The sequence below is a fragment of the Phlebotomus papatasi genome, chromosome 1 (genome assembly GCF_024763615.1).
Source record: "Phlebotomus papatasi isolate M1 chromosome 1, Ppap_2.1, whole genome shotgun sequence".
NCBI lineage: Eukaryota > Metazoa > Arthropoda > Insecta > Diptera > Psychodidae > Phlebotomus > Phlebotomus papatasi.
The window spans coordinates 88,294,201-88,308,931 of record NC_077222.1 but is presented as its reverse complement, the minus strand read 5'-3'; the positions used below and the strand labels follow the sequence as shown (position 1 = coordinate 88,308,931).

The window sequence follows — 14,731 nt, the reverse complement described above, 5'->3', positions numbered from 1 at the left end:
TTCAGTCCTTTGATCAACTCTATGCAGACCCCTATCTGCGCGGGTGGATGTTTGTCCTATTTGTCTGCCGCGGGGTTGGAATTGTCAGACACAGAGTGAAATATTTGACAGGGGAGTGAAAACTTTTCTCCCCCGTTTCACGGTTGCGTAGCGGGAAAATGTCCAAATTGAAATTTACAACCACCAAATGTGGTCACAAGTGCGTCACAATGCGGGGATGCCTCAGGGGGATCCTTTGCGTCACTTGCAGATACATCTCCAGTGACACTATGCAGTGCATATGTTTAATGAGGAGGCTGGAGTAATTTGCTGATCACTTTGGGGGAACTCCTCGGCTAATTGATGACTCCAGCAATGGCACATTCCTGGGCGACCTTCTGATGCGGGTTCAAGCACCGATTTGTCATAAATGGGACGCCTGTGACCCGCGATCGTGGCGGAAAAGAAGAGGCGACAGGGCCTTCAGCAAACCAGTATCTCTCGGACCGTGCTGGAGGAATCCACAAGACTCGCGTGGTGATGAAATTGCCATATAGTGCTGTTCAAGTGGAGTCTCTCTGGCCCAGCTCTCATTCACCAAATGAGCCTCAATGGCTGGGAATTCGTTCCGGCCAGAGAGCAGACATATCACAAGTGAACAGAGCTATTGTGCTGATCTGAGGCTGTTGGTGGGATAAAGACGGCTTGTTGGTATTGTCAACTCTTTCGATCGCATGCGAACACACCGCGAAGTCTTTGGAAGTGATGGAGTTGGAGAATTAAACACAAAAACATGATTCAGTTTCGAATGAAAGCAAAAAACTTTCAGTTTGCGCTGTGTTGACCAAAAAGACGGACTCGGTAGGGAGTTTGTCTCCCAAAATATGTGATTTTTTGATGGATTCCCAGAGGAATTTCATCCATGGTTAAGTGCCTAAAAGAGTGCTTAAGGTGTGCTAAAAAAGATTAAAGTGCTAGTGGTGTGGAAAAATTTTACAGTGAAGGTGGTTTGAGCCACGCTTGCAAAGAAATTCCATCATCTTTTAGGGAATGCATGTGCAATAAAGTGAAGATATTCTTGTTCTCGCACAATTCTCACTGATAATAAATTTACAGTGGACATATAGGGCACACTGACCGTAAGGTCAATCGTTCCTAAGATTATTTCTGAAATACTACTTCAAATTGCGAAGACAAATTAAGTAAAAATATGATAAAATTAAAAAGTAAATAGTTAGGGGCTCTAGGACAATTTCAATTTAAGCGGAGACACACTCCATCAAATCTGGATTTCGAATCAACTGAGAATAATTTTATATCCCCAATAGAGATCTGTTTTTACTTCATATATTTTAGAAACTAAAGAACTGATTTAAATTCAAAAGCAAAAAAAGAAGAGGAAAGCTACGAAATAACTGCTTTTGTGGTTTGGTGTGTGTCTCAGCTTACTGTTAATTTATTTTGTTTTTTTGTATATTACTATTGAATAATATTGAGATACGATCTTCAATGATATGATAGATCCTGACAATTTTAATTCGGTTAGTTTAGATTACTTTTGAAAAAAAAATTGAAAAATGATTGCACGCGGTAGCCTAATTATTTTTAAATATTATTATTTTAGTTACTAAATATTAAAGAATTTCAATAGAAATACTGACATACTAATGGAAATACTCAGAAAGAAAAAGACAGTAATCGAGAAGATCTTTCTATTAAAAATTTCACTATTAGTCGAGACACCCACCAATTCTTTTCTACTGTCGTAAAATAATAAGTTACAAAAATATCACTACATCACCATAGATTTGAAGTCTCAGACAAGGTTGTAGATTACTAGAATGTGTCTCGGCTTTTGAATACCTAGTTTCGAAAGTCAGTAAGATTTATGACATCTACATACTAGAGAAGTTTATGTCCATTTTTTCAAAGTTTTTCCTTCAGAAACGTCGGCATTGTACTTTATTATGGGTATAAATTTCTCTAGTGTATAGAAACTATTGGATATAAAACAAATTGAAAAGACTGTAAGCGATAAAATGTACCGATTTACCATAAAAAAACTATAACAATTCTAATTCACAAAACTGTCGTTACGCTCGTTAATCAATTAATTAATATCCTTACACTTATGATCAGCTACTTAAAAATATTTAAATATTTGTAATAAAATTGTAGCACAGGAGAGCATTTTTTGAACTAATAAGATTGGTGTCTAAACTGACTCTGAACCTTATTTTTTTCAATTACATTTTTCCTTCACTTCTATGATCTTAATCGAACTTTATCGCAATATTTTAATTATTATTCAAATATTTGAGATAACACAAACTTATTTAATTTTTGTTTAACAAACTGAAAGTCGAGACACACACCACATTGCAATGAAAATAAGGATTTCAGTGTTGAATTCCAATACAAATGACGTGTTTATTTGAATTTTCTCTGCAACAATGTACCCTAAGTCTTCAATAAGTCTTTGGAAATCTAAGGAGAAATTGAAATAATTCACTAGAATTGTATACAAGGAATTTTAATGGTGTGTGTCACGGCTTATAATTTTATTCAATTTTAATTAGTTTGTGCTGTTCTTTTAAATATTATCTTACATCTCAAATTTCTTGCAATTTTAAAATGGAAAACACAGTGTAAAAGTGAAAATTGTGGAAATTATTCTCAATGTTTTATGTGTTTTAGCCCTTAAACATTTTCATGGTGCTCTGAACACCGGATGGTGAAAAAGAAACGCAAACCAGATCAAAAACTCTCACTGTAAACTAGTGGAATTTATTAGTCTATCTGACCACAGCACAATTCCCATCAATTAGCGAAAATAACAATCTCAATTAATGCTGGAATTTCCCCAGATGTGGAAAACTTGCCCCCCGGTGTCAAGTGTCTGACTCATCCAAAAAGAAGATACAGAGTGTCTTAGCAGGAAGTTGTGTCTTCAGGAAGTGTTTGTACTATTTCCTATGAAATTTGATCTCCAAAAAAAAAAGTTAAACGCTGACTCTAAATTCAAACAAATTGTTTTTAAATTTAAAAGACATGACAATGAGAAAGTCAATTAAGCATAATAGAATGCAGTCTGAGAACTGCAGTCAATTCCATCCAATCGTCACAGACCCATAATTATGCTTCCATGAATTTTTGAGAGTCAAGGGGATCTTTTTTCAGCATGACTCATTCATATTTCAACCTCCAGAAGCACGTCTTCAATGAAATTATTCCCACTGGAGGAATGAGGGAGTTTAATTGTGCGTAATTCAAAATGATATTGTGTGCATTTTATTTTTATCTCCCGGCTTATTTTCTTATTATGTAGTTTTTTTCCCGCCAGTGGGGACGAATACAGATTGAGTACAAGAAAAGTCACTGATAATTTGCAGAGATTATCCATGCTTCCCATGCATATTTCCTCTTGATTTCTTCTGGACGGTTTTTCTTTCAGCTATGAGGGAGCAATTTTCAACGTGGATTAATTAAATTGAAATAGAGCACTAAATTCATCTTCTTTCTAATTAATCGCTTTTGCAATTTTTGTTGATTTTCCACCTATTTTTTCTATTCACGCCGCAAAAGAAGTGAGAACAATACAATCGCAAAATCAGGGGCAGTCAAGCTTCAATACACGTGCTTCTTCGGTATTTTGTAGCTTTTACTTTTAACGCAGAAAGTAATGAAGTTTGTTTTGTGTAATAAACTTTAAAATATTAGTGTTTAAGAGATAATTAAAAAAATAATTTGAAACAAGTTAAAAACATCGAATCTTAAACGATTAAGATTACTTAACAAGTTTCATAAACACCTTAGAGATCACATAAGTACCGAAATTTACAATTGAGGCATCATTAATTAATTAGGCACTATTTTTTTATTTATTACCCTATGTAACTATGATATTTTGGTTGTATTCCAATGTTTTACAAAATGGCTTTTCATATTATTTTATACTCACCTTGGTGCTCGTAATCTAGGCAAAATAAATTTGGTTGTTTTCTGGTACATAAATGATCATAGCTCCGATTATTATTATGCGATTAGATCTTCATTAAGACAAATATTAAGGTCTTCAAATTACCGATATTTCTTTAGAATTAATAGGGTAACTGCACTAAATTTTGACCAGCTTGCAATTTCTGACACTTTTTTCCTCAAATTTCCATGAATTTTTAGTATTTTTTATACTCCAAAGATTATACAAAGCAAAATAAAAACGAAAAATATCACTTAAGACTAACGAGATCATGTAAATAGGACTTTAGAAGAGTTCCGGAAGGGCTAGGAACTATGAGAGTCAGGGTGGCTGAAATATTATACAAAGCTATGTCTATATTTTGTATTCATTTTAAATGTATTAAGAATGATTTTAAAGAAAACAAAGATGACAAACTATCTATAAGATTCTGAGCAACACTCCTTTAATAGAAGTACCAAAAAATTCAATTTGTATTAAAAATATTACATTCCAAACTTAAAACTTTGGTGCTTACATGAAATTATGCCGAAATTTAGTAATCAAAATGAAAAAAAAATGCATGGTTTTGAGACTTTATTTTGAGATATCTCAACAGGCAAAATAGAATTCAATATTCATGTTATTTATATTATTTTGATAAGAGTTTCTAGGCTGAGTGATATTAGACTGATTAGCCAGAATGTGAACAAGATAAAGAAATTTGTATATGTGGGATGAATTGTACTGCGTAACCGTTAGGATTAGATTTTTCATACTTTGTGAGTCAAATGTGTACAATGTGTACAATAATTTTATCACGTTTTACATTATTTTATTCGTACATTTATCAAAATTTTCTAATAATAATTTTATTGCTTGAAAATCCATAAAAAATAAGGTCAAGCATCTCTTTCCTTTTTAAACTCTTAAATTATTCTGCAACAGTTTATAACTATATTTAAAATTGCAAATTTTTCAAAGTTTATATAGTATTGTATTAAAGAAATGTGATTGATATTTCTTTCAATAAAATATTTAAAAATAATAATATTGCAAACAGTTTAAAGATTTACGAAGTCATATTTTTGTGATTCTCTTGTAATTGCATAGATTGACTTAAACTAATTTAAAATATAAGGAGAAGTCGGGTATTTGTGAAATGATATAGCTTTGAAATTGAGCTGTTTTCTCTTATTTTTAAATGCATCTGCTCCTTACCGTGATATACTAATTAAGCTCCACAAACTAATCGTGAAGCCAGATTGCATAATGGTAAGCCTTATTTTTTTTTTTTAAATAGGAGAAATAAGGCCAATTCAAAGGTGCCCCACTTCCCTTTAATATTAAAACTCTGTACCATTTTTATTAAGGAATTTCTATGATATTTTAATTTTATCCTTTCATCGAAAGTCCTAAAAATTAGATTTTTATCGAAACTAGTATCAATTAATTATTGTTATTAATACAAAATAAAAACTTTACAAATAAGAAACATTGTATAATCTATTTGTAACTAAAATCATTAGGGATTCCTTTATTTTGTTGTAAATTTAATAAAAAAAAATAGATGAAAAAATATCATGCTAGATACAGTGACAAAGCTCCGTTTGCAATTTTAGGTCACGCCGTGTTCAGATGATACGGCCAATATAATTGACTTTTTTTGTTATTTTACATTGTGAATTTTATGTTTATAATTTTTTTTATTAAACCACATTAACCATCTGCAATTATAGTAATACGGTGTTCAGACTAGAGGTCTAACCCAGGTCCTGTAGGTATCGAAACTGGAATAGCAAGTTAAATGATTTCTCCAAAATTTTATTAAATCGTTTGCCTTTAATATCGAATCTTAAATCAAAATCTTAAAAAAAATCTTGACTGATGTCAAATTAGAGAAGTTAAGCCCTATGGCCCGACTTTATGCCGAAAATACATAGGCTAATCCTTGAAAATACCGACACCGACCCTAATTTTTCGGGCTGATCCTTAAACCAATACTTGTGTATATTTTGGGCTCTTGATCAGAAACTCGTATAAGGTTTTAGATTAGAATTCGCGAAGAACACATTAAGTTTTTGGAAGGTCTAACTTAAGGATAACTTAACTGATACTATGTCTTTCTTTTAGTTGTCTACGTTTTCGCTAGCAGTCCTTTAATTTAGATCATTTACTCGGAAAAGTTGAGTAACATTTTTATTTTTCAATTAAACTATCGGGAGGCATGGCCTATCTTATTAAGTGGAGTATTTTTACTCTCTTCGTATTGTGACATTTCTGGTTCAGTTTGGTCTAAATTGATTCAATTAAATGTTGTATTTAAAAAAAAATTAAAATAAATCTTAACTATTAAGGAATTTCCAAAGTTAAATATTGTATAACTTTAGGTATGAAGACACGGATATGTGTGAGCATGAAAAGGGGCGTGATCTAAAGTTTATTTATGAAGAGAACTCACTCAATAAATCAAATGCTGTAAAAAAACATTTAATGAAAACAATATTATGTTTTGATTTATGATTTTTTTAGATGAACAGATATGGAAAAAGCATTATTAAAAATGATAAAATTGCTTATATAATGCAAAAAGAAAGTGGTATAATCCGTAAAAGTTGATACAAGTTTGTTATTGTTTTCCTTCTTTGAAGTTACCTAAATTTCATTTTATGTTGCATAGGGCTCAAAGTGAATTAATTGCGTTTCAGTTAATATGGTAGGTTGAAAGGGTCCATAAAATACAAATTATTGCTCTAAAAACGGTTAAGTAGCAAAATCTGATCTAAATTGTTGCCAATCCCTGATATAGAGAGTTTCTCAAAGAGATTGATCTTGCTTTCTTGCAAATAACACCCTGAGAAATTTTTTGAAGAGGTATCGAGAGAGAACGACACAAATTTCCATTTCTCATATTTTATTTATCTTTTGACTTTGTCTTCAATATATCTGTTTTCTTTTTCAGTTGACTGAGTCGAAGTCAAAGAGAGTTCATTGTAGCGTTCACTAAAAATTGGTATATCATATTTTGCTTCAGTTTTGTTTGCTTTGGATGTTATCTCTGAATATTATACCTTTCACTATGTCAAGTGATATAGGAAAAAATTGTATGTTCTATATCATCCTTATATAGATAAATATGTCACTTATCAGGCCAATAAAATGAGAAAGCAATCACCTAATTCTCAATCACAACACAAAAGCAAATTTGGCTTATCTCTAGCTGGGAATTTAGAGTTGAACTCATAAATTTATTTTTCAGTGATACTGTGAACGTCGAACAAGAATGTTTAACACCATTTAGATGGCTCTAAACATCATTTTTCATTCGTTAGTCAGTGGCCTCTTGGGCATTCGTATCAGTATTATAGCATTTTAATAATACTGAAGTGACGAGTGATTGTTTTGTGGACATGGAATGCAGCTTCTTGTGAACAGCAAACAAATGAGTTTTTCCTATTCGTCTTATCACTAAAAGTGTCTCAACTGCCGGTTCAACTTTAGTCACTATCGCACAATGACGACGGACGATGTTGTAATAAGGTGAATACTATTTCTTTTTCTTTGTTCTTCCTATTCTTACTCTTGAGCCAGACAAAAAAGAAACGTTGATTGAGTTGTGATGTCATTTCATAAATTATATTTGCGATATAAATTCTTACAATTGCGCCAAAAACTCCTCTTGAGACAAACTGTCCACCGCTGAATCTTGCACTATCTGCAAGAAACGTGGTCCGGGATTACCGTCTTATTTGCTCTCTGTAAGCCAATTTATGGGCAAAGTCATCGTCTGGGATGCTCCTTTTTCTCCGTTTTCCGGAAATCACACCAAGTTGCAGAAGCACTGGATTGGCCACGAGAGCCGCCGCCACCCCCAAAAGTGCTGCCCCGGCCAGAGGCAGAAAGAGGGACTTTTATGTGGAGAAAAAAAAAGAAAAAGCAATATTCTTTTCATTACTGGAGAAAATTCCTCTACAAAAATTGTGGAGATGCAGGGTCATAAAATTCAAAGAGAGTCTTTGTACTTAGAATTTATCTCGCTGAGATTCGGACAGAGTTGAAGATTTATGAAGATGAAGATTCAAAAAGAAAGTGCATGCTTACATGTTTAATATGGTCTTAATTCTCTTATTTTGCTTAGAAGTTTAAATGCATAGTGAGGTTATACTGAGCATAACCTCCAAAAGGCTTCTCAAAGTTCGAGTATAAAAAGACTTTAAAAGTTTTTCTAATATCAGAAGTTATTTTCACGAACTTTAAATCATTTGAGCTTGAAAAAAGGATTTTGAAACTAAGCCGGCCAAAATTCCGAAAGCCAAAATCCTGAGCGCCTAAATTCTGAAAAGCTAAAACCCGAAAAGACAAAATCCCAAATGGGTTGAAATCTCGAAAATCCAAAAATCCCTATTGGGAGAAAATCCCGGAAAGCAAAAATATGGAAAAAAAAAACAAAATTCCGAAAGACAAAACTTCACAAGCCAAAATCCCGAATGGAAACAGTCCTGGGCTCTAGCTACTAGTCTAAAAGCGTCTACTCATGTTCCTCAATCGACTGATTGCGTTGGGATTTCCTGAGTACCTGGCTGGACTGCTGGTGGATTAGAAATGGTCGAATCAGTCAACTAATCATCAATTTTGATCAATCAATCTGACTGACCTTGCCTGTCGGATTTTTGGCTTTTCAGATTTCGGCTTTCCGGGATTTTGGTTTTTGGAATTTTGACTTTCGGCTTTCCTGGATTTTGCCCAATTTGGATTTTTGCTTTTCGGGATTTCGTTTCTGCGAAAATTAGACGTTCGGGATTCTGGTTTCTTTCAGGCTTCATATGACCATGTCACATGTAATATTAATATTAAGATTAATATTTTCTGAACTACGAGAATGCCAAAAAAAGATCGCAAGTGTTTTATCTTGCCTCTCTTTTGCGTTTCGCTCGAAAACTGACCGAAATACAGTTGTCACGCATGGAAAATTGCTCGAATTGCCTGCAATACGATTCAGAAAATAATTAATACGAACAGTAATATCTTACTCATCGTATCACTCCACTAGAGTGTACTCTTTCTTACACACGTGATTTTCCATTTGAAATTTTGCATACTATACACCTCTTTTTTTGTTTTTTCTTACTCTTAGTATTTATTTTATATGTGACACCACGGTCAGGCTTTTAGGGATTTCAAGTTTTCGGTATCTTGGGTTTTCGGGATTTTGGTTTTCGGATTTCTGGCTATACAGGATTTCGGCTTTTTAGGATTATAGTCTTTTGGGATTTCGACGCTTGGGATTTTGGCTTTCACTGTTTTGGCTTTTGAATTTTGACTTTTTGGGATTTTGTCCTATTCGGGATCTTAGCTTTTCGGAATTTCGGCTCCTTGGAAATTCGGTTTTTCGTGATTTTGGCGTTCGGGATTTTGGTTTTTTTCCAAGTTTTTGTTCCTTTGGGGATTTTAGCTTAACAGGATTTTAGCTTTCAGGATTTTGACTTTTTGAGATTTCAGCTTGCCGAAATCTTGTTCTTTTTTCAACATTTTGACCTATTCGGGATTTTGGCTTTAGGGATCTTGGTGTTCGGGATTTTAGCTTTGGGACTTTGGCTTTCGAAATTTCGACCGGATTTGAAGTATGGCCTTATGTTATTTCGGCCTTATATTTTTTTAAGACTTTTTTTTTATACCCGAATTTAAAATTATAACCTTGAAATATTTCAGGCTATTACGCAAATTAATAAATTAGGCTTTATATTTACAAAATTAAAAAAAACAATATTAGGTGAGATTCTTAACAATCTCACCTACTATAATCCTAACAAAATTTCATGTCCTCCGATCGCGCTCAAACTTGGCCAAAATGTGTTTCAGCACTTCCTGATCACGAATATATGGGGGGCTAAGTTACGTTCCCGGCCGGCCGGCCGGCCGGCCGTCCGGCCGCTCTTTGGAGCTTAATAGCTCCTAAACTAAAAAAGATATCGACTTGCGGTTTTCGGCAAAGGTTAAATATCGTATGAAAATTGCAACATGGTGCATTGACCCCCCACCCCCCACCCCTCCTTCCGCCATTTTGAAGACCCCCCTTTTTTTGTTTTCTCAATAGCTCCGCCCCTATGGCATCGAGCGGGCTCAAATTTTAGTATGTTATAGCTGGGCCTTAGAGCTTTCCATCAATACCAAACTTAAGGTCCCCCGACCCCCCTGACCCGAGCTATAAGGGTCCAAAAAAAATTTCTTAAAATAGCCATAACTCCGGTTCTAATTGTCAGAATTTAAAAAATGAGGGCTTTTTGGAAAGCTCTCGTGAAATGCCACTTCCTCTTCTAACATCGCAAGTTCATAAAACCACCGCTAGGGGTGCTATTATTAAAAAGAAAATTTTTAAATCTTAAAAGTTAAATAACTCAAAAATTCCTTATGCAATCGGGCTGAAATTTTAGTATGTTGTAGCCGTTGATTATACCTATCAAACAAAAAAAACCTTAAGTCGATCCATAACCCCTGACCCGAGCTATAAGGGGTCAAAGTTCGAACATTGACCAGCCTCTATCTCCGGTTCTAATTAACATATCGACATAAATTTTACCTTTTTGGTTTCGTCTCGATGAGCACTTTCAGATGGAAGTTCAAAAATTCACCACAGGTGGCGCTGTGATAGCGTCAAAATTCATCGAAATTCAAAGACATTTTTCTCAAAAACGGCATTGTGCAAGTTAATGAAATTTTAGTATGTTGTAATCCAGTCTAGGACGTTTCCAAAATGGTGCAAATGTGCGCTGTGGTTAAAACAGAACCGGAGATATGAGGGGTCAAAGTTCACAAAATTCAAAAAATCATATCTCCGGTTCTATGTGACCGATTTTGATTAATGAGGGCTTATACGAAAGGTCTCACCAAATGCTACAACTTTCTAGAATATTTGAACTTCGTGGGACCAACACCAGGGGCGCCACAGTCGAAAAACCAATTTCAATATCACATAACCTCAATTATCTCGACTGTCGCTGAACCGATTTTGATGATTACTTCGACATAATTGTAGAGCACATTTGTCTCTACATTTCGTCCATACATCATTTTCCGGTCAGACTACGCTATCACTCCGATTTTGCCGTTTAAGTGTGAAAAAATTGATTTTTCCCATAATAACGCTTTGAAATCACTCAGATGCCAATTTGACTGCCTCTACTCCACCAAGACACTTAAAATATGGTTTTAAATGGAAAGTCCCACAAAATACAACAATTCTTTGATATAGTTGAAGTTCAACAAATGACTACTTTTGGGGCACTCTGGATGAAAAAACGAGTTAAGAAACAAAAAACCTCGCTTATCTTGGCTTCTGAGTAATCGATGAGATCATGTTCTATGGGAAAATTATAGAGAACATTCTGGTCTACATTTCACCCATATAACACTTTTCTGTCAGTTCATCCAAATCCTTGATATTTTGGTTTAAATACAAAATTTGTATAATTTCACGAATTTTATTCAAGATAACTGAATGGCGTCTCCCAACTTCAGCTCTAAATCGAATTTGCATGCACTCCGAGTTAGCTCACGTTAAGAATCTCACCTACATAAGCCGGTTAGGATTATCTGTCCCTTTTATATAATTTTTTTAAGATTGTAACGAGAAAACAGTTGTTCTTTACAAATAGCTAAAGTTTTTCATTTTAATCTTGGATTTTCTTAGGTTTTGGTTTTGTTGACGAGTTTTTTCGAATAGGTTTTAGTGTTTAATATTTTACCGTGATGTTTTCAAAAATTAGATTTTTTTGTTGTTGAGTGTTGTACTTTTATTAAATGCCTTTTCTTTTGATTTCTTATTATAGTACCTTGGTCTTGTATTTTCAATTAGGTTAGTTTACAATCTTTTGAGTTTTGGATAATTTATCAAGTTGATTGCAAAATTGCAGACTTCTTGAAGATATAGCTTATATTTGACATCTTCTAATTTAATTTGAATAAGCAATTTTTTTTTATATATCCCTCTCCGAAAAGCATGTTGTTTTATTAATTTAACTTTTTGGATCTCGTTCTGTTGATCAAATCTTCATCTACATCTTATTCTTTATCAACTCTATCTTCCCTATGAAAGTAACATAATACCTTGCCACTGTAGTGATGGGAGGATTGCTGGCCTAACAATCCATATCCTGAGTGCCCATAGTCCAGGGCGCCGTCGAATCCCGTCCCGAAACCTGGATAATCCATCATGTGGGGTGGACCATAAGGACCCCTAACTGTGTCATAGATACTTCCTCCACCGGCGCCCAGGAAGCCACCTCCATATCCATATCCTCCTCCTGGACCACTGTATCCTCCCTGTCCGTACCCATAGCCACCTGCAAGACTCTCAAGACATTCAATCCCATCCCACCGGAAGAATCCTTCTAGCGTGCAGAGTTGCCATTAAATGCAATAATTGAGTCAAAATGGGAAAAAGTAGAATACTGAGGATTTTTCTACTAAGGTCATATTAGGAATAAAAGTAAGGAATTTCCTTTCATGTCTCTAAACCAGGAAATTTTCTCAAGATAATCTGATATTTTGAAAAGCCAAATCCGGTACAATGCGTTATGAAATACGCAGTTTCATCACCTAATAAATTAGCCACAATGTATCACTTGGCGTAATACCATTCTAATGTAAAATTCAACCTCTTAATTTTTCGTCTTAATTTCTTGTCACGCAAGTCAAATTTTATATTTCTTCTTCTCACGCCTAATGAATACTGTTTTCGTGGAATTGTTGTTCCGAAATTGCGAATTAAGTAAAACCAGAGGGGAATTGTAGAATTATTGCAAATTGAAATGAATATTGCTTTAATCTCGATTGAAGGTTTAAATTTTGATGTTTTCGGCATTTCACGTCGATGAACTGGTTGGAATTTCTCAGTTTCTGGTCAAATTCAACCATGGAGACAGAATATCTCATCCTCCCGAGAAATTTATTGGTAAAATTCCTAGCATTCTCAGTGAAATTGAAACATGTTAGGATTTTAACTTACTTCCGGCGGTTGCGGTACCTCCAATGCGGTCTCTGTTGTAGTCAGGGGTTGGGGATGGGTATCGATTGGCACCTGGTGAGGAGATGAAACTCCCACTGGCACTGCTATCGATGCGGTCTGGGGTGCTGGGGCGTTTCAAGAAGCGCTCTCGATCCCTCACATGAGAACCATCGAGATGGGGTCTGTTGAAATAAACATAATTTCATGTGAACAGAAGTTTGAGATATTGGTATTAAATTACACGACTTTGCTTTTACTCCTGTTTAAAATTTACTGAACCTTAATATGCTTGCAAACCTATCTAATTCTAACCTCCAAAAATTTGTAGGATTGGTACACAGAGAGAAATCCGAAAAAAGTTAAAATAACATTCCGGAAATGTTAATTTTACCCTCCATTATTGATCCGAAATCGGTGTAAATATTATGCTTTTTAGGTGTATTAGGGGTTAAAGTTACCCTTTTCCGTGTTAATTTTACCCTTAAAAAGGTGTAAAATTAACATTATAAAATGTTGATATATTTTTACACCTAAAAAGTGTTAAAATTATGAAGAAAAAAAGTTAATCGCACCCTCTTTTTTTCTCAGTGTAGGATTTAATTTATTAATGTGATTGATGTCTTTTAGTTTAGAGTTCAAATTTTCTGCAATAACAGACAAATATCATATAGGGGAAAGTGCGCTACTATCGGACGACTCAAACTTCGGACATTTCAATTTTTTCTCTATTTTCCTTATGGATTTCACTCATAGCTCTTTTCTGAAAATATGAGGCATTGGACTAGCTATTAAAATAGTTATAATAGTATTATAATGGGGCAAATTCATTTATAACGCATTGAAAAGATGATTTGTGCGAAATATAAATCGTCCGAAAGTAGCGCGCTTTCCTCTACCCAAATAAAAAATATTAAAATTTGTAGTATTTATTACATAATTCTTATTAAAATTAATAATATAGACTCAGATATCCAAGTACTTCTTCCCAAGTAAGATATAATTTGTCTAACTACTTCTCACATAAAGAATTATTCTGTTATCCAGTCAAGAATGTATTTTGGAATTTATGGTTATGTTTAAACATAACCTCAAAGTTTCTACTTTTTGAGTGTTAAAAGCTATTGAATTTTCCAAATGAATTTTATTTGATTATAATAAACCAAGAACTTTTCATTTTTTTGTTGGTTATTCTGAATGATTTTGTCATCTCAAATTACATATGTTACGAACATTTGAGGCTTCTGCACCCGACGCACACTTACGACTTTAGCCGAGAAACGGCTTAATGTAATTATAATTAAAATAATGATTCGACTAAATTTCCATCAGTTTTCCACTAACTAAGCCGTTTCTCAGCTTAATTCGAAAGACGGATTAGTAAAAAACTGATGGAAATGTAATCTGTTCAAGCAAGTTTACTACATTTATCACAACTTTAAATTTAAATTTAAAATGAATTTATTCTGAACTTAATAAAAAAAACATTGTAAAATCTTAAAATGTAGTAAAACGTTCAAATCATATATATGTAAGTTTTTAAATTAACATTTTATATCTCTATATTAATTGAAAATGGGCGATTGGTCACTTGAATGTTGAATAAAATCAAGAATAAAATTCATTTCAGGGGATTTTAATAATTATTTTTTATAACCTAAAACTTTTGAAGATATCTTCAGTTAAAGTTATATACTAAAATAAGTTTTGAAATCTAGTTTTTTAAATAAATTCAAAAAGTAGATCTGTAGCTTCTGTCACTGTTATGATGTTAAATTTGTTAAAGATTTTAT

At 33.7% G+C, this 14,731-nt stretch overlaps 1 protein-coding gene across 1 annotated transcript in view; it reads left to right on the top strand.

The window, feature by feature from the left end:
* The first annotated feature begins 6,036 nt into the window (after nucleotides 1-6,036).
* The window catches only part of LOC129797963 (protein sprint), a 179,183-nt gene continuing 170,488 nt past the window's right edge, over nucleotides 6,037-14,731 (top strand). Inside the window, exon 1 of the mRNA XM_055840864.1 lies at nucleotides 6,037-7,477. Coding sequence (XP_055696839.1) covers nucleotides 7,452-7,477 — 26 coding nt within the window. The 5' untranslated portion in view covers nucleotides 6,037-7,451. The remainder of the gene's footprint in view (nucleotides 7,478-14,731) is intronic.